Below are 20,286 nucleotides of genomic sequence, written 5' to 3' on the forward strand. Positions count from 1 at the left end.
TCCACAAATGACAATGAACCTTAAAATCAGCCCAGTTTGAGCCGTGACAGAAACTCACCACATAAGTCAGCTACACGTCTGTCACTGTTATCAGAGGACTCAACCACACATTCAAATTTCACCTGAGAAAACTTGCTGCTCCCTGAAAAAAATCAAGGCCCACATTTCCCAAAATGCTCTCAACCTATGCAGCCATTTATTATTGACTAACACCTAAACAGCTGCAACACAGACCTCAGCCTGAAAACCTGGTGCTGCACACATTTGAGAAATTATTTTAAGAATCAACTCAGGGAGGAGCAAAAAAAAAAAAAAAAAAAAAATCAGTGTATTGGGTCAGTGACAGGAGAAAAGACCTACTTTAGGTTATAAATGCTACAGGGAACTCTCAGATCTGTGTCATGTGCTGTAGGTGGGGTGGGGGAGTGAGAAAAAAACTAATTTAGGCTAGCACAGCAGAGAGGGATCACCCTGCACCCTCCTCCTTCTATCTGATCACAATGTTCTGGTCTACAACTGTGAGAAACTGGGGAGGTTGATAACAGTTCCCATGCTGTAACGGGGTCTCTCGCCTGTTTGGGGGCAGAGTCGACTATTAAGAGTTTTCTACCTCCTGCAGACACGAGGAATGTGTTTTTCCTCTGCTGCCAGAGAGCCTGGGAAATGTCACGATGAAAGCCACGATACCTCCAAAACAATTTACACATTCATTTTGAAGCTGGAGGGAGCATCTTGGGAAACAAACATCAATAACACAGGACCATGACAGCTGACACCGCGGCGCACTGATATGTCTAAACCTTTAGATGCGTTGTCATCTTCGCCATCTGTTGTTCCACAGTCACTGAGTACTTCAAGTCAGATCCGGAAAGGCGGGGACAGGTATGTGTAGTACGGTGAGCTTTAATGTAGCAGATGACCCTCTGCGTGTCGGCCATCTTGTTCATGTCCTTCCTCATTGTCTAGAAAAGCAGGAATGCCTCAAAAGCATCAACTACATGTTCAGAAAAGTAGCAAGTGACCTAATAAGAATTCACAGCACATCCTGTCCTTTAGCCTACACAGGTCTTTAAAAAAACGACGTCACTGTACAAAGCGGTAAGAAGTTAAGAGCGGGAGGCGCCTGTACCCCGAGCCAAAGGCAGAGTGTGTGTTTTCATGTAGCTGTGTGTGTGTGTGTGTGTGTACAGCTCAGAAGGCACAGCTCTCAGCTAGAAGACGTGTGTGCATGTGTGTGTGTGTGTGTCTGTGTCTGTGAGGGACTAAAAAAAATGCAAAGGTAGCAGGTGCGTGTTGCCAATGGAGCAGCTGTAGGCGAGTGACATCCAGCAGCAGGACAAGGCACGAAAGCATGAGTGTGTGTGTGTGTGTGTGTCTGTCCAGATTCAGCCACACTGACTCTTAAGTGAGCCCAGCTCGACACTGAAGCAGCCCATAAAATCTGTTCTGTGCAAAGTAGGATAAAAACACTGAAAGCAGAAAGAACAATGGTCGTACATGAGAGTCATCGGTGGTTATACAACATCACCCAAAGGTAATACAATAACACGGCAACAGAAGTGATATCAGCAAAGGAGGCACAGTTCTTCCCATCACCTGCTGGGGGCAGTGTGACACCCTAACTCTCCTCACTGTGTGTGTGTGTGTACCTTAAATCCTTCTCAACAAAAGTGATTTGAGTAAAACTTAAAACACGTAATAAGAACAAGCCTCCAAATGTCACTTGGTTACATCCCTTAACTTTTAACTGTGTGCTCTGTTTTCACACATACACATGAACGCAGCATCTGCTGCAGCGGTGGACACACACAGCTCCTACACAACTTCTACCCACAGGTTTAGCTATGACCATTTTTGTGGTGGCAGATTTGTTTTTTGTTTGTTTTTGTTTTTTTAGTTGACTGTATTACACATAATGAGTCACTAGATACTGACTCCTGAGGATAGAAAATCTGTAACTAGTATAATTTTCCCATAGTTTGATCAAAACAATATTTTAAAGGCCTTAAAAACACATTTTCTGAATCTGTTTTTTAGTGTGAATTAGTTTTCAGCAGTTTTGGGGTATTTCAGTTGAGGGATTTCTGTTTTTTTTTTTTTTTTTTTTTTTTTGCTTTTGTTTTTGCTTTTGTTTTGTTTTGTTGTTTTGTTTTTTTGTTGTTTTTGTCAGAGTTGGAGGTGGGCGGGGCCCGGTTGAAGAAATGTGTTGATACATATTTTTCCATGCACCAATCAAAGTTGTACAATGGTCGAATCAAACTGTGGCAGCGGGTGGTGTGTTGTTTTACTGTGCAACCAGGCCACTGTTAATCAGATCTGACAAAACCACATCCACACAGTCCTGATAAAACAGATTAGCTGAGTCTTTGAGCTTTAAACTCCCGGAAAATAACTGATAATGTTGGTTTTTCTCCCCAAACTTAAAGGTGCCCCGTGGAGTTTCTGTTTACGTTCAGTGGTATTCATGAACACACACTGTGTGCATCCTGCATTATGTTTATATCCATGTTTACCTGCTAACACTCTTCCTCTTCCCTGCATTTATTGTCACCGCTGCCACTTGTAGATAAGTAGAAAACCACTTTTTCTTGTACTTGTACACGTGAAATCACATGCACGTGTGTGAAAACAAGCAAAACTGGGACCCACAGGTAAAGAAATATCCCTCTATATCTGTACTAGTCATCAAAAACTCCACACGGTACCTTTAACTCTGAATGTTTAGTCAATCATAAATATTTAGTATTATTTGAATCCAAGTTTTTAGAAGTTCTGAGTAAATTATCAATTTTAATCAAGTGTCTTTCAACTGAAATAACGTACGTATTAAAAACCTCAGCGCAACTGCTGAGTCGTTAATACTGATCAATAATCCAAAAAATTCAAACCCATACATAAGTTTAGTGTAAAGGGGCAGTGAAAATATTACTCATCACATCTTGAAAGACAGTAACTTCTTTTCCAGACCTACACAGGACCTTTACAGGAACTCTGAGTAGTTGTCCTTAGCAACCAGCATCTTCATCATAACATCTTTAGATGGATTTTTTCTGTTTTTAGAAACTATCTGTATGTAAATAGCTGACAGTGGAGACTGTAAATGGGTGATGCCAAATGATGATAGAAACCATTAATGTGCCACCTGGATGGAAAAGAAAATCTAATCCGAGCTAACAGTATAAATCCAGCCGAAGTGTAAACTCAACAGTAAACAGTACAAAACTAACAAATGAAATCTGCAGTCTGCAGGAGGATGTGCCATCATCGTGAAAATCAGAAGTGCAGTTTATGCTTTACAGAGGTGAAGTCTAAGGCGTCTGGTGGCTACACCCCCTCCAGACATAGCTGAAGTTTTAATTGGCTGAGCAGGGACCTGGGCTCGTGGTTAATGAAGCCGAGCTGCTGACAAGTTAAGCAGTTCCCAGATCCAGTGGGGTTTTCCTTCACCCCATCATGTGGGCCTTAATCTGGGGTGAAATGCTCCTGATAGTCTTTAACCTCACTGGGATACAGGAGTCAGGCTGGAGTGTTCGATTCGTGAAGGGGGACGAAGAAGCAGAGTCTTTGTTTCAGTCCTTTCCAAAACCAAAATGGCGAGTCCAGTACAGTTTGTGTAGACGTGTGAAGGTGCCGCAGATAAACACCGAACCAACTTCTTTTTATTTTCATCCCATAAAACACTGGAGCAAAGGATGTGTTTCTCATGCTGGCTTTGTCAGACTGGTTCTTCATGCCCCAGCTCTCTGTCTCCTCCTCTCCCAAATTAGACCCTGACAGACCGCATTGGGATTTAAACTCCGGTCCAGAAACCAGTGTGCCTCCATCCAAACATGAAATCCCAGGAGATGGACTTTTGGCCTCATTAGAGTCTCACGCAGTCAAACCAACACCCTCCCAGAACATTTCTGTCTGTGTCTGGATGTGATGTGTAGCTGGGCCTGTGGTTGCTGTGGCATTTAAAATCAGGCTACAGAAGCTGAAGCTCATGCTAGTGGTGCAGTGATATTTCTGAGTCAGAGTGGCTGAAAGGCAAAAGCCTTGATTGTGTTTCTGTGGATCTGCCGCAAAGAGCTGAAGCCTCGCTATAAGCTGGGTGAGAACCTGGGGGGTTTAGAGGACAGTCATACGCTATAAACCCACAGCAAACACCTATCGTCTTATAAGCAGACGTTTTATAGCCCGTCACAGCCAGACTAAGTCCCCTGTAACACTGTCTTCTGAGGCAGAACTCACAATAAAGTGGAGTTATGACACTGAAAAGTGGCAAGAGATGTTTCACCTCCCGATATGATTTGAGAAGATTAATTCTTTCTCGAGTGAGGGCAAATCAGAACATGGCCCAGGGTTCTGTCAGAGCAGCAGGAGTAGTCATGGTGCCTTCAAAATGTTTGACGGTACAAAGACTTCTGACCAGCAGTTCCCGGTGTTTGCCAACATCCACAGCTTGGAAGGTGAAGATGAGCTATAGGTTTGCTGTCAGACACCACATGGCTGTAGAACAATAGCCCCCAGGATGCTAACGGTCCTGTTTATGTGGTGTCTTCAGTACGTAGACTACGTTTTTTTTTTATACTACTCATCCATAGGCGAACATTTCTACTAGACTGAGTCCAGAAGTGGGACATGTATTTGTGAGATCTTTCCGTCTCCGGCTGTCTTGGTTGCTGTACACAGTCAAAGTCGGTATTTGTGGTGAAGCTGCCCTGGGAAAGAGGTCCATGGTCTTGTTTTGGCCGTTAGAGGTGAAATCTTGAGCCAGTTAGTTCACAGTCTAATAAAAGGCTCAGCTCCCACTTTTAGGTCAGTGAGCAGGACGACATATGGACCTCCATGTTCCCTGTTCCTGGTTCAGAAACAGGACTGGTGAGAGAGTGAAAGGATTAACTTTTTGGTAACAGTTCACTTTGTGTGATGAGTCACCTCTGTGACCATTTCGTCTTGCCTTCAGTATTTGGTTTATTTCAACTGGGTGCAGGTAAGTGAAAGTGAGAATATCTAACACATTCTAAGCAGCCTCCATGGCGACCGTTGACAAAGCAGTTCTAACGTGAAACCTTCGATATCTGGAGGGTGATTTGCTGGTTATTTCCCAGGGAATACAGTGATTTTGCCGGCCTTGGCCAGACGCTGAATGATCTGGGCTTCGTAGTCTGCATCGTGGACGCCGGTCTTCCTGAACTCTCCAGAGTAGCGGTTCTGCTCCCAGTAGTGGTGCCAGTTTCCTCGGCCGTCCGCCCCGAAACCAAACACATTCACCTAGAGAAGATCGACAAGTGAGTATTGGAAAGCAAGCGTGTGATTATACATGTATCCATCCAGGATGAATACCCAGCAAGTACAGTTTCAGCATGGGTGCAAGGATTTACAGTATGTGGTGATAACGTGAAAGCAAAGAGAGAAAGAGGAACACTGACCTCATCACAGACGTGAAGGGCAAAGAAAAGCACGAGCATGCCAGTGGACGGGTAGCGCCCGTGATGTCGGGTCCAGCGGTCGTGGATGTATTTAAAGAATGCTGGGTTAAAGATCTGGACCTGGGTGGTGGACAGAGACCCAGAGTGAGGAATAATAGTTGACTTGCTGTAAATTTCACAAAGAATCAAACCCAAACTTCAGCATAGAAGGAAGAAGGAGAGGAGAGTGTATTTTTGTAAAGGAAAACATTTTACTGCATTGCTCCATCGTCTTCTCTTCAGAGAGATATACAAGGCATAGCCACAAAATGTGGATTTGTTTTTTTTTTTTTTACAAATGTTCCTTGTTTATGGAAAGTTAATCCAAGTTCCTCTGAATTCAGATCTATGGCATCAGATAACTTACACAGTAATACTTGGAGGATAACCTCAAATCGTATCTCATGCATATTCAAAAGGTCCAATTGAACAAGAAAAGATTTTGCCAGGTTAAATTTTAATACTCTCTGAGGTTTTGATGGCTGTGAAAGATTAAAAGTGCTGTTAACCAAATGAATAGTAATTACAAATTTATCACCTACCTCCAGGTGATGCTCAGTCCTGACAAACAGGACTCTAGGCTGCTTAGAGCTCCTCTGCGGAGGAGGAAGTCTTATAAATCTATATTTTTGGGTTGGCTCCAAAGAAACTGTAAAAACCGTGTCTCTGACCAGACGAAGATATTCACAAAGTCTTCACGGGGCCGGGATTAGTTTGAGTTTATTTATTTTCACGGATTAAAGAGCAAGCAGAAGATTACTGAAAACAAAGGGAAGGTTTATAATCTAACTATAATCCTTCATCAACAGTGGGGCAGGGATGGCATAATTGCAGCAAAGCAGGGTCACTGCGTGCGTGTGTGTGTGTGTGTGTGCGGATGCATATATGTATGTGTTTTTGCATATTACTATGAGTGTGTGAGAATGGCCGAAAGTAAATGTTGAAAATTCACACCTTGTCTTTATCTACACGGAGGAACTGCTTCACTGGAGCGTAGGTACTGAGAAAGAGAGAGAGAGGGAGAGAAAGAGAGAGGGAGGGAGGGAGGGAGGGAGAAATTGATTAAACACATTCAATCAGCACTTTAAGTGATTGCTGCAGCTATGAATTCTGGATGATTGACGGCTGACAGATTGCTCCAACCCAGTGACTCTCTGCTCTGTGTGTGTGTGTGTGTGTGTGTGTGTGTGTGTGTGTGTGTGTGTGTGTGTGTGTGTGTGTGTGTGTGTGTGTGTGTGTAAAGTGGAATATATTTATCCCCTCAAACTATACTTATGTGTCTCTAATGCTGGATGTCAACCCTTTAGTGTCCCTATGCTGTTTTTATGCACATGAATATGCATTCACATATGTGTTAATCCCTTGCTTAGACACATCTGTGTGTGTGTGCGTGCACGCGTGCGTCTTCTTACAATCGAATCTGGCCAGTGGACAGAGCACTCGTGATCCAAACAAGATCCAGTGTTTTGAAGGGAACCAGGACAAAGCTGACGTTGGCAGCCAGGTTTTTGGCGCTCTCCGGGTACATGAAGTGGTGAGTGGTGTGGCTGCCTGCGTCTTCCTCATAGCCCACTGTGGGGGCCAGATTTATCCTAGGAGCAAGAGTGAGAGGGAAACAGCATGAGGAGATGTCTGTCTTCAGCTCACACGTTGCTATCTATCGATGTGTGAGGCCTCCAGCTGGCCGATGAAATGATCTAAATAATTAGCATTAAAAAAAATTCCCACAACAACGATGATAAACTTGAATAATGAGCAGTTTTGGATAAATGTGCAATGCTGTTGTCCATTTGGATCAACACTCATCTGCACAATCACTGAGCAATGGGCTCATGTAGCTGACACATGTAGGTCAAAACAAAAGGGAAAAAAAAACACACACACACACTGGAAATGTAAAAAACAAGTGACCGTGAGAAGAGTCAGACGTCTGCACGAAGCGAGGAAAATGCGTCAAAGAGAACTCATACAGTGTTGGTCATTTGGAAATAGTTTGGACTCCTAAAGCTGGATAAACAGCTGCCAATGAAGGCGGGAAACACTACAAACCTTCTCCATGATTTAAAAAGATAACATTCCACCGATTGTAGAAAAATTCAAAGCCTGCGCTCTGAAACTGCTGCCAGCAGCTCACTCACAAACAAACCTCATGTGGTAATGTTAGTTCAAACCCCGGCAGCAGTCGCTCATGTCTGTCTGTCTGTCTTTTCAGTCATTCAGTCTTCTCTGCGATAGAAACCAGACCAGTCACTGTTTGTCCCTGTGTAAGTTACATTTATCTAAATTAAACTTCCTGCACCACTCTGCAATAGTTGATATGTGTAGCATAACATGTCGATCTTTGTGTGACGTTTATTAAGAAGCTGTGTTGCTGTTTCCTTTTTAAGGGACAAATGTTGGCAACCATGTTGGCAACAGTATCTGTCCAATATCTGTACTTACAGTGTGTACACAACAGAATTCATGAATTCATGTTTCTGGCCCCCTGGTGAGTCTAAGCCTAGTTAAAAAAAAAACAGCTAGCCTGCCTCTGTCCATTTCAAAAACATGCCTGACAACATTTTTAAAGCTGACTAATAAACATGTCTGCTCTTCTCTTCCCTTTGGGCTTTAGGGTTAAAGGCCAAGAAGATAAACTGTTGCTTTCATCATGTCATAAAAGGAAAAGAAAGACAGAAAATAGTTTGCTAGACATTCAGTTTTTATGATCGAGTTTCCTCGTTAGTTTCTTCTTCTTGAGCTGTGTAAACTTTCTCGTGCTGGACAAGTTATCCGAACATGACGTTATTCTGAGTCTTTGTTTGTTTACCTGTGGTTTGCTTCAAAGCATCAACAGGTCTCATGACAAGGACTTTCCAGCAGCACATCTTATTATATAATATAATTTAGTCTGGTGTAACCTTCAGTCAGACAGCAACTGAACCATTCAACTCTGTGTGTGCTTAAGACTTTTGCTGTATTTACAGTAGACGTGACTCACTGTCTGGAGGAGTGAGTTGTTTATGTAAACAGGAAGGTGCACCTGAAAAAAAAAAAATGGCCGCTGAGTGCGCCTACCCATATGTCAGCCAGCAGAACAGATGCTTGCCCAGATAGCGGGATTGAAAAGGCAGACAGACAGGAGGTGGGTGGTGGTGGTGAGTGGGCCTGTTGTGGACCCAGCTGATTTTTAAAAACAAATGAGAATCAAAACCACAGCGACGAGAAAGTGTAACAGGACATGGAAGTTGGAGGCTGCCCACACCGGTCTGCTGACAGTGCATCGCTAATGGATGCTAATGTCTTTAGCACACAAGATACTAGTCATTCCTGAGGCTGAGGCTTTCATAGCAATCCAGCACGTGGCCTCAACATATACACAAGCGCTGCTGGAAACAACAGACAGCTGTGTGTTCATGCCAACTGACAACAATAACGCTCTGTGATGCATCGCTGCTGCACGACAATGGTCGGGGAAAGATACAGACACAAAAAGGATTTATCTGCCCCTGCGCATGGGTGTGTATGTGAGAGACACACAATTTACACATTTCAGCTCCTTGGATATAAAACCCTCTGTGATGACCTCATATGAGTCAGGTGACCTCTCCGTTAACCAATAGGAGAGCTAAATAGTGGACAGCATTACACAGTGAGATTAAATATAGTATCAGAAGAACACATCAGCTGTCTGCTTCTTTATTCTGCAATTTCCCTTTTGGATTAAAAAAGTACTTTATCATCTTTCTTATAATAAGTACATCTCCCCCTCACACACGCACAAACTTGATGATGATGATGTAACTTTAATGGCACAGACTGTGCACTGTGATGGTATAGTGCTCTCCTCCCAAGAGCTCTCTTCCCCCCCTTTATCTCCAGCTGTCTACCTCCTCTTCCTCTTCCTCCTCCTCTATTCATCTGCCAGTTTCAGCCTTCGTCTTATCTATGTTTAGGTCTTGCTCTGCTTAATGCAGCCCTGCATCCACTCCGCTTTCTATCTGCTTTCTATCACTTTGCCTCTCTACCCATTACATCTGTCCCTCTCACCTCATGATGTAGTTGTGTCCATCAATGGTGGCCCCATATCCGGCCCCCCGGAGGTTTCCGGAATTCCCCACCACGGCGCAGCGCAGACAGCGCCCCTGATCCCACGAGCCGTATGGTGACCTTCCGGGAATGACCTGCGATAGACAGCAGTAATGGAATAAAGCAGATTGGGTTCAAGCTAAACAGGAAATGAAATAGGACACTAGAACAGCAAGCTGCACAAACTAACCTAACCAGCAGCTGAGATGCGATTGTAAAAAACACATCCCGCTCTCAATATTGGGGAGAGTTCCTCATGAGACCCTCCATGAAAAATACATATGCCCCTCCTGCCCTGAGGGAGCCAGACTGAGATATTTAAACACAATGTGCTGAGAGTCAGACTGAGAAAAAAGATATACAGATACATTAAAAAGGAATGAGCTGGGTCACTGATAAAACCTGATGCCTAATAAAGGCAATCTTTTCCCCTCTGCCTTTGCCCAAGAGTGTGAAGTAATGACTTGGCTGATTTGAAAGTACCATGGTAATGGAAAGATTAATTAATAATATAAAATACCTGGAACAACCTCAGCAGCACCTGCTGGATGCTGTGGGGTTTAAACTGGGGCTGTAACATCTAGAGAGGGAGAAAGAGAGAGAGAGAGAGAGAGAGAGAGAGAATGGTTAGGATGTGTAGTTTCTCCTCTGCAGACAAATTGTATCTGACAACAGACTTTAAATTTAGTTACTGTGTGCCCATGTACGTGTGTATGCATGCATTTGCCGGCATTCATGTGCAAATAAGCAGGTGCTTGTGCCTGCCTGTGAGTGAGTGTGTGTATGTGTGTGTGTGTGTGTGTGTTTAGGTAACAGCCATGTGTCAGACTGACAGGATGCAGTCAGACTGTGGTGAGCTGTGGTCAGAAGAGCAGAGGCATCGCTGTCCACACATCAAAAACAAGCTGAATTTAAAAAAAAACAAAACTGAAAACAGACGACCATGAAAGCAAGGATAAAAGGCAAGAGGTACTTTTTTCAGACTACATGTGCCTACGTGTGGCTGTCTGCACATAAACTCTTCAAATTACACTTAAACAGACACAGTGTTAAAGTTTCTTTGTGTCTTTCCAGTTGTTGTTTTTTTTTTCCTCTGTCTGTCACCAACCACAGTGAGATGTCCAAAGGACCTTCTGTTCTACTCGAACACGTAAACAAAAGTGACAGCACAGATGACAGCAAGGCTCTCCTGTCTGGATGAGTCAAAAATGACCAGAATAAATAGCATGTGGATGAAAAAGTTAAAGTTACGATTTGAATATAAAGAAGTGTGAAGCATGAAAGAACAGAAGATGTAAAGGAAGTTGAAAGACATACAAAGACAGGAGGAAAATGATACTGTAGGTGATTTTGTCCTTAGGGTCCCCAAGTGAGAAAGGCTTAACGGATATATAACACCATGACTTTGCAGCTATTATTGTTGTTCACAAGAAAAGTTCAGATTGCGATTTTCTCTCTGACTACTGTGAAAATGGCCTTAATGCACTGTTGAACATCTAGTTTGGAAACATTTAAAAACCATTTAAGTGCTTTAGCTTCAAAGGTCACTTCATTAAAGCTGATATTAAAGCAAACACAGAAAAAAGTCTACCTGGGTTTTGAAAAAGCAATAATTAAACCCCAGTCAAAATTATAAATGATTCTTTAGAAAATTGAATCCCTTATACAACAAAACAAAAAATAACAAACCAAAACATGTAGATACATTAACACAATTTTTTTTAGGTGCAAAACACCAAGTTGGCTAATCTACAAAAGCTTGGAGATTCTCCACAAGGGGGAGCTCTTTGGTAGTTCTACATATGCAAACCTGCATCATTTACTGGTCGGAAAAGTAACAGCAGCTTTGGCCTGTCGATGTAGATGTGTAAATGTGTTCTCGTACACACAAAGTTGCTTGACTTTTAACAGATGCGTCACCTGCAGGCAATAAACATTACATCTTCAGCTGTTTTTACCAGCCGCAACAGCTTGGCTCTGTGTGTGTGTGTGTGTGTGTGTGTGTGTGTGTGTGTGTGTGTGTGTGTGTGTGTGTGTGTGTGTGTGTGTGTGTCATCATGGCAAAATGTGGTCCTGGAGACACTTAATGTGGGACCTACCACAGAGGTGGTTTTGAGTACTTGAGCTGGGTGTTTATGTGTCTGTCTGTCTGTCTGTGGACAGATTTTGTCACCACCATAGCGTCAGAGCCGTGCAAGATGCAGTTAGGAAACTTTGCAGGTGTGTAGTTGAAATCAAAATGAAGGCTGAGTTTGAAGATGGGCGTGGTCCGACCCATGAGTACTGAGCACTCAAGTAATGGCTACTGACCACTCGTGGGTCAGAACGTCAGCATGTTGACGCGTCACAGCTGGAGTGATCACATCTCTGGTTATCTTTTTTTACATTCAATAGGTTTGTTTTGGAGGTTTAACACTTGACTCAATAAATAACTTTGGAAACCACCATCAATAACTATCTAAAATAAAATGATAAAGTCAAACTGTTCTCCAATGTATATTAAACAGCTATGATTTAAAAAAAAAAAAACAACCTATCACTTACATTGGGAAGGGATATTTAAATGGCCTGTATGAAGAAGAGGAATGATTACAGCTAACAAAACCTATTTCAGTGTTCATGTAGGCAGCAATCTGTGCACCTGTCTGTTCTGAGGCAGACACCAGTCGCCTTAGATTGACGGTGATTGTGTTTTTAGAGATGTGAAATGTTGTGAAGCCGCATGATCACGCTCAGGAGTAAAAATATATTCCTGCTTTGTCTAGTCATTTTAATGCAGAGTGTGACTGTTATTTTTTTTTTTTTTCTGGATCATGGTTTTGAACTGCTTCATTGTGGGATGTAAAGACAATGGTGACACACGCCCGCAGCTAACAAAGAGAAGTTGTCCACTTTTTGAAAAAAAAAAAAAATCTTGTTCCAATTTGAGCATCTGCCAAACCACACAGGCAAATGTGCATTCATGCATGCAAAGAGAAAGAAAGCACCTGCACACATAAAAACTAGACACACACACAAAAGTTCCATCAGGATATTGGCAGCCACTACACGGCTGCCCCTCTCTATAACCACATTTTCCCTTCTGTCGCTCTCTCCCTCTCTCCCACACAGCAATCTTCATTCTCGCACTCCTTTGTAACCACTTTCTTTTCACCCACTATCGGCCTTAATTCGCTTTTCCCAACATAGATCTCATTCGCTTGCATTTTCATTCATACATCCTCTCCAGCAGTCTTCTTGCCCTCATGCCTAATTCCTTCTCTTTAATTTCCCTTGCTCCCATCTTTGTTCCTCCGCCTCCTCTTGTCTTTCTTCATCTCTTCTTCGTCTCTCTGGGACGCCTGTGCACCATGCAGCTCATCATCGCTGATTTGAGACCACTAAATCTTTCTTTTACTTTCCTTTACTCTCTCCTCTCTCTAGCTTTCTTTCTCCTGCTGTTGCCTCTCTGCATTTTTCTCCTTTCCATCCTTCTTGATCCCTCCATCCTTTGACTCCCTGCATAATGCCAGAGCCAGCTTGGCATGCTCCACCGCTGTTGTTCAGGGGCTACTAATTTTTGGCAGATGTTTTTTGGCAGCCATGCCAGTTCTGTCTTGCTTCCTTCCTCTCAGCTGTCCTCTGCCTCCTAAAGTATAAGCTTCCTGACACCTACTTTCAAGTAATACAACTTTTCTTTTTCATTTAAGCCAATACATCATACAAATTGCTGCTACTTCAGGAGTTGGCTGCACAAGCTTTGCGTGACCTTACACTTAGCCTAGTTATAAAGTAAGTGTTAACTGAGTGGAGATTTATGCAACACTAAATTAAAAAGCACTGCACCACTCAAATATTTCTTGTGTAGAGATTAGTTGTTAAATATTTACACCCAGTAATTGCCAGGCGTAATTGTTACATAGCTAATGGAACTGACAAAAGTAGCATTAGCTCGGTAAAATATGACCCTTTTAGTAAACTAAGTAATATGATCCGCAAATCTGAGCTGACGATCAAAATGCATATTTCTCTTTCTGTTCTCCGTCTTTCTGTGTTTCTCTGTGTGTGATTCCAGAGAGCTGGAGTGACACCAGAAGTTCTGGACCCCTAAAACTGTGCAACCAAATCCTGCACTCTGGTATCTGTCACATCCAGATCTTGAGTCAGGTCCTGCTTGTCTGTTTTCCTGGTACCAGCTTGGTTACTTTCCTGTTTTATTTTGAAATCACTAACCCTTTGTCTCATTGCAGATTCACTTCCCGCCCTCCTTTGTTTTCCCGCCTTTGTGATTACCTGTCCAGTCCCTAATGTGTTGCACCTGTGTCTAATAGTCTTCCCACCTAGTGTATTTAAGTCTTGTTCTCCCCTTTATTCTGTGCCAGATAGTCTCTGTTCCTAGAGTCAAGTGTTCCAGCCTTCATTCCTAGTGTTGCTCCTTGTGTGTTTTGACCCATTCTATTTCCCCTGTGCTCGTTACTGATTTGGCCTCATGTTTTTTTGATACCTGTGCCTGATTGTGGACTGTTTTCCCGTGTACCGAGTGCACCAAGTATATTAAAGACCAGTTTTTTCCTATCCCTGTGTCAACTGAGTCGAGCATCGAGTCCCCTGCCTGTGCTGTTTTTCACAATATCAACTATCTTTGGAAGCAAATGTCCAGACCTCAGTATTTTTCAATTATTTGTCTGTCTCTTCTTTCAAAATCAGTGCAAATCAAAAACATGCCAATGAACTGAAAATCACCTCCAGTGAATCAAAGTCATCAGTAAAAAAAAAAAAAAAAAAAAAAAAAAAAAAAAGCCCCCTTTAATCAAAAAAACTGGTGGCTGGGTTTATGAAAACTGTTTCACCAAACTGAAGCTTCATTTAAGTCCTGGACAGGAAATCATTCTTTAAAATGTTTCTATCATTTAATGCTTTATTCTTCCTCTCCTCAGGCAGGAGTGCACAACAACACACTAGGTTTGACTGAAGAACATCACATACAGCACTCACTCAATCATGTGTATATTTGTTTGTCTTTCCTTCCAAACACTGGTTGATTGGACTCTGCACTAAAAGCAAGTCAGTGGGGTGGGGAACAAAGCAGAGAGGTTGTTTCACCACTCAGTTTGGTTATGTTCACTCTCCATATTAAAACCTCTGGACTGAAGAATTTCTTTCAGAAGCGAAAAAAGCAAATAATTGACTGGGGAGCACTTACATTGCTACCTCTCACTGTGAATCTGTGTGTTACTGGGAAACAACCACTTATTCTGTCTCCTTGTTCCCAAAGGCAAAAGCCTGAATTTCCCCTCACCTTTACATTATGATGCCCAAAAAGCAGAGACCTGGCATGACTCATGCTGTACTGATGAAATTAGCACTGTACAAATGGACATTATACTAATTTACCAGATAACCGATAAACATGGGTAAGTTTGGCATTTGTGTTAACGGGGATCAGGGGACACTGGAAATAATGGCCGGTCTCTAATATAAGCCTACAGTCCAAAGGACAAAGGAGTGGTTCTTTGTGCCACTGAGATAAATTAAGAGAATCTAAGTGTAAGTTTAATTTCAAAGTCGACAGGCACCCTCCCTAAAGATGGTAATGAGTTGTTGGTCTTCCTAAACACAGGGCTTTCTAGCTTTCTCTTGATGTTTTTTCCTTTCCAAAACCATGTAAATTTTTGAAAGTCATCACACTAGTGGGGACTAAAGTTGTTGTTTTTTTTTTATCCTTGGGTTAAATCCTTTAACAATTCTAAAAACCTTGGAGTGGTATAATGATTTTTTTTTTTTTTTTTGGCCAGAATTTATTTGCAGGCACAGAACAGAAAGTCTAAAATGTGATTTCAAGATTTGTGTACAGCATATTAGCAGGTTACACATGCAATATGTAGGTCCCAGACTACTCCATGCAGTTAAACATTATGTTCTCTCTCATGTAGAATAACAGAGAGGCACCACTGAGAAGGAAGCATAAGGTCCAAACAGAGAAACGCTGATCTAATAGGTCTGCAGAGACGGGTATGTTTATCCTGTTTGGTATGGCTCTGCACCTTTCTTCTCTTTGTCCTGTGGTTTGTTTTATTGTTGTCTCACGCATTTTCCATATTCTTCATATCTTCCCTTCTTTTTCTGTACTCCTTCCTCCCTATTTATCTGCTTTATCTGTAAAACTGTTTCATCCCTCACTTCCCTCTTTTGTCATTTCACCACTCCCATTTTCCCACTCTCTCTGCTTTATCCTATATTTGATCTCCCATATTCCTTCCCTATCCGTCTCCCTTCTCTTCATCTTTTGTTGCACTCATTTATTTCTCCTTTGTCCCCTCTCCCCTCTCCACCAGTTCATCACCTCCCTGTTTCAGTGTGACCTAATGACTTGGCAGCTGTTGGCCTGTGTTTGCAGTTTTCTGCCATTTCAGAGCTGGAGTGAGGATACTGCTCTGAAACAGGACTCTAAACCAGCCACAGAGGGATACAACGCTGGAGATAACACCGGAAACACACACACCAATATGTGCGTACTTTTGAGTGCACCTATACACACAAACAAGTATACAGCCACGGAAGCACAGCGACAAACACAAATACACACACACACATTCACAGAGGGGGGTGTTAATGCAAGAATTCTTTAATTAAGTGCCTCACATCTCTCTCTCTCTCTCTCTCTCTCTCTCTCTCTCTCTCTCTCTCTCTCTCTCTCTCTCTCTCTCTCTCTCTCTCTCTCTCTCTCTCTCTCTCTCTCTGAGGATGTATTCATTTCATTTTTTTTAGTCATTACTCAGTTTTGGTTCAAGAAAAGCCCAGTGGCCAATCCTGTGATTTTCCACTTCTCCACTAACACCATGACATATGACTGGCAGGGATACATGAGGAGCATGTAGTACTTGTAAGAAGGGATTGGTTGGCTCAACGATGAGAGTGGATGAGGAGGATGGAGAGAGATATGCGATTATGATGTATTACTGAATTATGTATGTTGGTGCCCTGATAAATTTATATACCGATCAGCCACAACATTAAGTTAAGCAGTTACCAGTTTTAATGTTGTGGCTGAATGTTGTGTGTTTCTATATATACGTATACATATATATATATATATAAAAAACACAACTCCCCACTCGCTCCTGTGGGTGGTCTTCTTTCTTCAAGCTGGGGCCTGGGACTCAGGTCGGGAGATATTTCGGGAACTCTTTGTTCCAGAGGTTAAAGTCCCATTTGTTTTTCCCCACAGACAATGATGATTCACACTTGAAGAACTTCTATGGTTTGAATTGGCAGGAAACGCTGCTGGTTACGTTAACGGTACAAGGGATTTACGAGTGTGTTAGAATATATATGTTTGTTTGATAAAAAAGTAGAGGGTACAAGTCTGTGTACGTAAGAGTTTTGAGGTAAAAGTTCTTCTCAAGGTGCAATTCGGCAAAAAACTACCAATCACCAAGCGTTAAATTCTATTATGTGCATCGCTAATGGTGGATGGAAGCAAATAATTATGGTGTTGGGAAAACACAATCTGCAGATTCACATAATTTCAAATCAATTTTGGATGAATTCAGTAATTCTGGTGCCAAATTCAACAACATAGCATAATGTGTTCACTCCAGTGCCTCTGACTGGGTACTTCTCTATAGCAACAGTGACTGAGGCTCATGGGTATAAATGACGGACAAAACATGATTTCTCAGACGAGGATGAAAGAATTGAAACTGCTGTCAATAACATAAAACTGTAAGGGAGGCCTGTGTTTCTATGTTATGTAATACTAAAGACATCATTTAAAGAAAAATGTAAATAGGGAGAAAACACTGCTGGAACCAGCAGCTCCTCCCACATCACAACTTTATTGGTGGCAGAACTCCAGCAGGCAAAGCTATATCATATTGTTACTTACCACCCACCAGTAGTAGACATCAGAGGGCAGCTGGATGTTGTCTCTGGTCCAAACAGGTGAGATATCAGGGTCGTAGTTCTCATCGAACCAATCAGAGACGCCGGGGTCTCCGACACAGCGTGGGCAGGCACATGTCTTCTGCTGTGGGGTGTCAGGTGGTGACAGGCGGTGTGCGCCCACATAGCTGGGCACTAGCTTCACTCGCCTCGACTCCTCCCACCCAGGCGGCTCCAGGTAGTTGAAGCTGACGCCCCCGCGGAGTGAGACGGAAAAGAAGAGCGAGGTGAGGAAGACGAGAATCAGCGAGGCGAGGAGAACCCAGATTCTGCGGGAACATCTCACCCTGCCTGCTTTCTCCGCCCCGCCTCCTCCACCGGTATTACCTCCACCTCCTGCTGCCCCAGCCACCCCTCCGCTCAGCCAGGGCCTGAGCTCGGAGAGTCGGGGAGCTCCCCTGGACGGACCCCCGCCCCAGGACCCCCAGCCCCAGCGCCTGTCCCGGTGCAGGGTGGAGGACGGGATGCGGCCCCCCCATGGCCATGCCCCCACCCCTGGGCCTGCCACTGTCCCCAGCCCACCACCTCCTCCGCCTCTGTGCAACGACCACCAAGGCCTGGTCAGCGTGATTGGGACGACCTCCTGACTATGACTCTGAACCACAATATCACCCACTATATCAGGCAAGTGAAACACACACTCACACACTGATAGAAGATAATGTGTCAGAGTCAATTTGTCTCACAGTCAAGCTGTGCACTCAGCGATGCTCCAACGCTCGCTCTCTGTCTCCTGCTGGATTCTCTCCCTCCCCTCTCCTCCACAGCTATGTGCTCGTCTCACACACAGCAATGTCTTGACACACACACACAAACGCGCACGAGTCGCAGCTGAATCACACACAGCTGTAGCCTGACTGCTTCGGAAGTCCTTTGCTTTCGATGTAAGGTGATCTCTCCTTCAGCTTCGAGCACTGTCTCACCTTTTTTTCCTTTCTGTCATTTGTTCATTCTCTCCTTTTGTACTTTCCAACTTTCTCTTCCCTGGCTTTCCTTGTCTTTATGACCACCACTCTCTTTTCTCTCCCTTTTTGTCATGAACTGCAGTGTCCATCTTCAGTGAAATCCAGCGGATGGATGCAGCAGGTCCTTCTCGCTTTCCCTGCCATCTGTGTGAATGGTAAGCTTGGCTCCAGCGCTCTGCTTTCTCTCTTTTCTGTCTCTCTCTCGTTGCACTGAAGCGACGTAGCCAAAGAAAGCTGGCAGACTAGTTGAGAGCAGCGGAGAGAGGGAGGGAAGAAGGGAGGAGGAGAGGGAGGAGGAGCAGTACAAGGGAGGAGGTTTGGCCTGAAGGGTGTTCCATCACGTCTCTAGCCATCCTCAACAAAAAAATACCTCTCTTCCCCTCTCTTGTGCTTTTGGTTTCTTGTCTTCCCTGCTTGGTTCTTCTGTGACCTGCTGTTTTCTCTGTATTCTTGCTTTTTTTACTCCTCTTTTTGCCTTTTCTCTCAACTTCACCTTGCTTAATCTTTGTCCGAAGGTCTCACCCCTTTCAGTCCATTGTCTGCATCTGCCTGTTTCACTGAGTCTCTCTGAGCTATCTGGTGTGTCGAGTTTAAAGCACTCTCCTGTTCCTCTTCACACTTTATTCAAACTCAAAGTATTAAAAGCTGGCATAAAAAAGGTTCAGTTCTTTGTGGTGAATGATGAAATCTTAATGAAAAAAAAAACCCTCTAAGATAGTAGTAGAAGATTTCATGACATTCATTCAATGAAAGTACAGCATTTCCCACTATCACCTTGATCTCAGTGCTGCAGTTGAAGTGTTCTGCTAAGTCTGACTGGTATGGTAAAAAAACCCAAAAAACGAATCAACAAGTCCTTTCGCTGTTCGGCTGTGTCGCCATAGAGATGAAAAATAAAAAAAGCCAAAGATAAAAGTAAAAATAACTTTAGGAGAAGTAATCAAAGCATCACAAGCTGAAGGGCCGGCAGTCTTCTGATGCAAAGTTTTTTTATGAAGATGGTTCATCCGGGGCCAAGGCTGCGCCAAGGAAAGTTGAAAGTGGTGGATGGACTGAGGCTCAGAGGGTGCGATGTAAAAAAAGACAAAACCAATCAGTCCCAAATCTCATCGTCTCTCCAGCTGGCTTTGAGAGGATGACGAGAGGAAGGGTGGGGGCAGCATCTGTCCTGCTGCTCAGAGTGTGCATGCATGTGTGTACGTGCACGTCTTTATGCCACTGATGTAATGTGTGTAGGGAGTTAAGCTAGGGTTGCACACTGTTTGCCAGTTGCACTAATTTAATTGTGTTCTACAGCTGTGCCAGTGTGTGTGTGTGTGTGTGTGTGTGTTTGTGTTTGTGAACGACCCATTGGCTGGCGGCGGAAGTTTCATGGGGCTGATGAGCTTGAGGTGACTCCTGCTTAGCTCTAATCTGCTACACTGTAATCCGAGGGTGGGATCCCTGCAGTGCCCACTTTATGCCAGCTGTCTGCCTCGCCCATACTCATCTGATGCCCTATAAACACCTGCTTGACTCACCTGTACATACACTGATCCAAGTTATAGTTCAGTCTTTCTACTGCGATAACAGTTAGCTTTTCATGTGCACGTGCTGGACCCCTAAAGCACAGACCAATGCTCCCAGTAAAGTTATGAAACTGATTGCAGTGTTGTGTTTTTGTGTCCTTCGTCTGACGACGGCCTTGTCTGGCTTAAAGTCTGGCTTCCTGTTCCACAGAGACCCTGTAGAGAAAGAGAGAGAAAGAAAAAAGACGCATTGTCATTTACTGCCATTAGCCTCATTGACCACATTGACCACTTTAATCCTCCTCTCCTTTTCCACTTTGATCCTCTTCCCTTCTATTTACTTCTCATTTCCTCTTCTCTAGTTCTTAG

The 20,286-nt window shown here is 43.4% G+C and overlaps 1 protein-coding gene across 1 annotated transcript in view; it reads right to left on the reverse strand.

Moving 5' to 3' along the window:
• Positions 1-391: 391 nt before the first annotated feature.
• The window catches only part of st3gal2 (ST3 beta-galactoside alpha-2,3-sialyltransferase 2), a 30,807-nt gene continuing 10,912 nt past the window's right edge, over positions 392-20,286 (reverse strand). Inside the window, exons 2-8 of the mRNA XM_041038155.1 lie at positions 17,389-18,039; positions 10,042-10,101; positions 9,483-9,616; positions 6,866-7,045; positions 6,408-6,453; positions 5,415-5,534; positions 392-5,256 (exon numbers count right to left, since the gene is read on the reverse strand). Of these exons, the coding sequence (XP_040894089.1) occupies positions 5,083-5,256; positions 5,415-5,534; positions 6,408-6,453; positions 6,866-7,045; positions 9,483-9,616; positions 10,042-10,101; positions 17,389-18,039 (1,365 nt within the window). The 3' untranslated portion in view covers positions 392-5,082. The remainder of the gene's footprint in view (positions 5,257-5,414; positions 5,535-6,407; positions 6,454-6,865; positions 7,046-9,482; positions 9,617-10,041; positions 10,102-17,388; positions 18,040-20,286) is intronic.

This window comes from Toxotes jaculatrix, chromosome 5 (genome assembly GCF_017976425.1).
Source record: "Toxotes jaculatrix isolate fToxJac2 chromosome 5, fToxJac2.pri, whole genome shotgun sequence".
Lineage (NCBI taxonomy): Eukaryota > Metazoa > Chordata > Actinopteri > Toxotidae > Toxotes > Toxotes jaculatrix.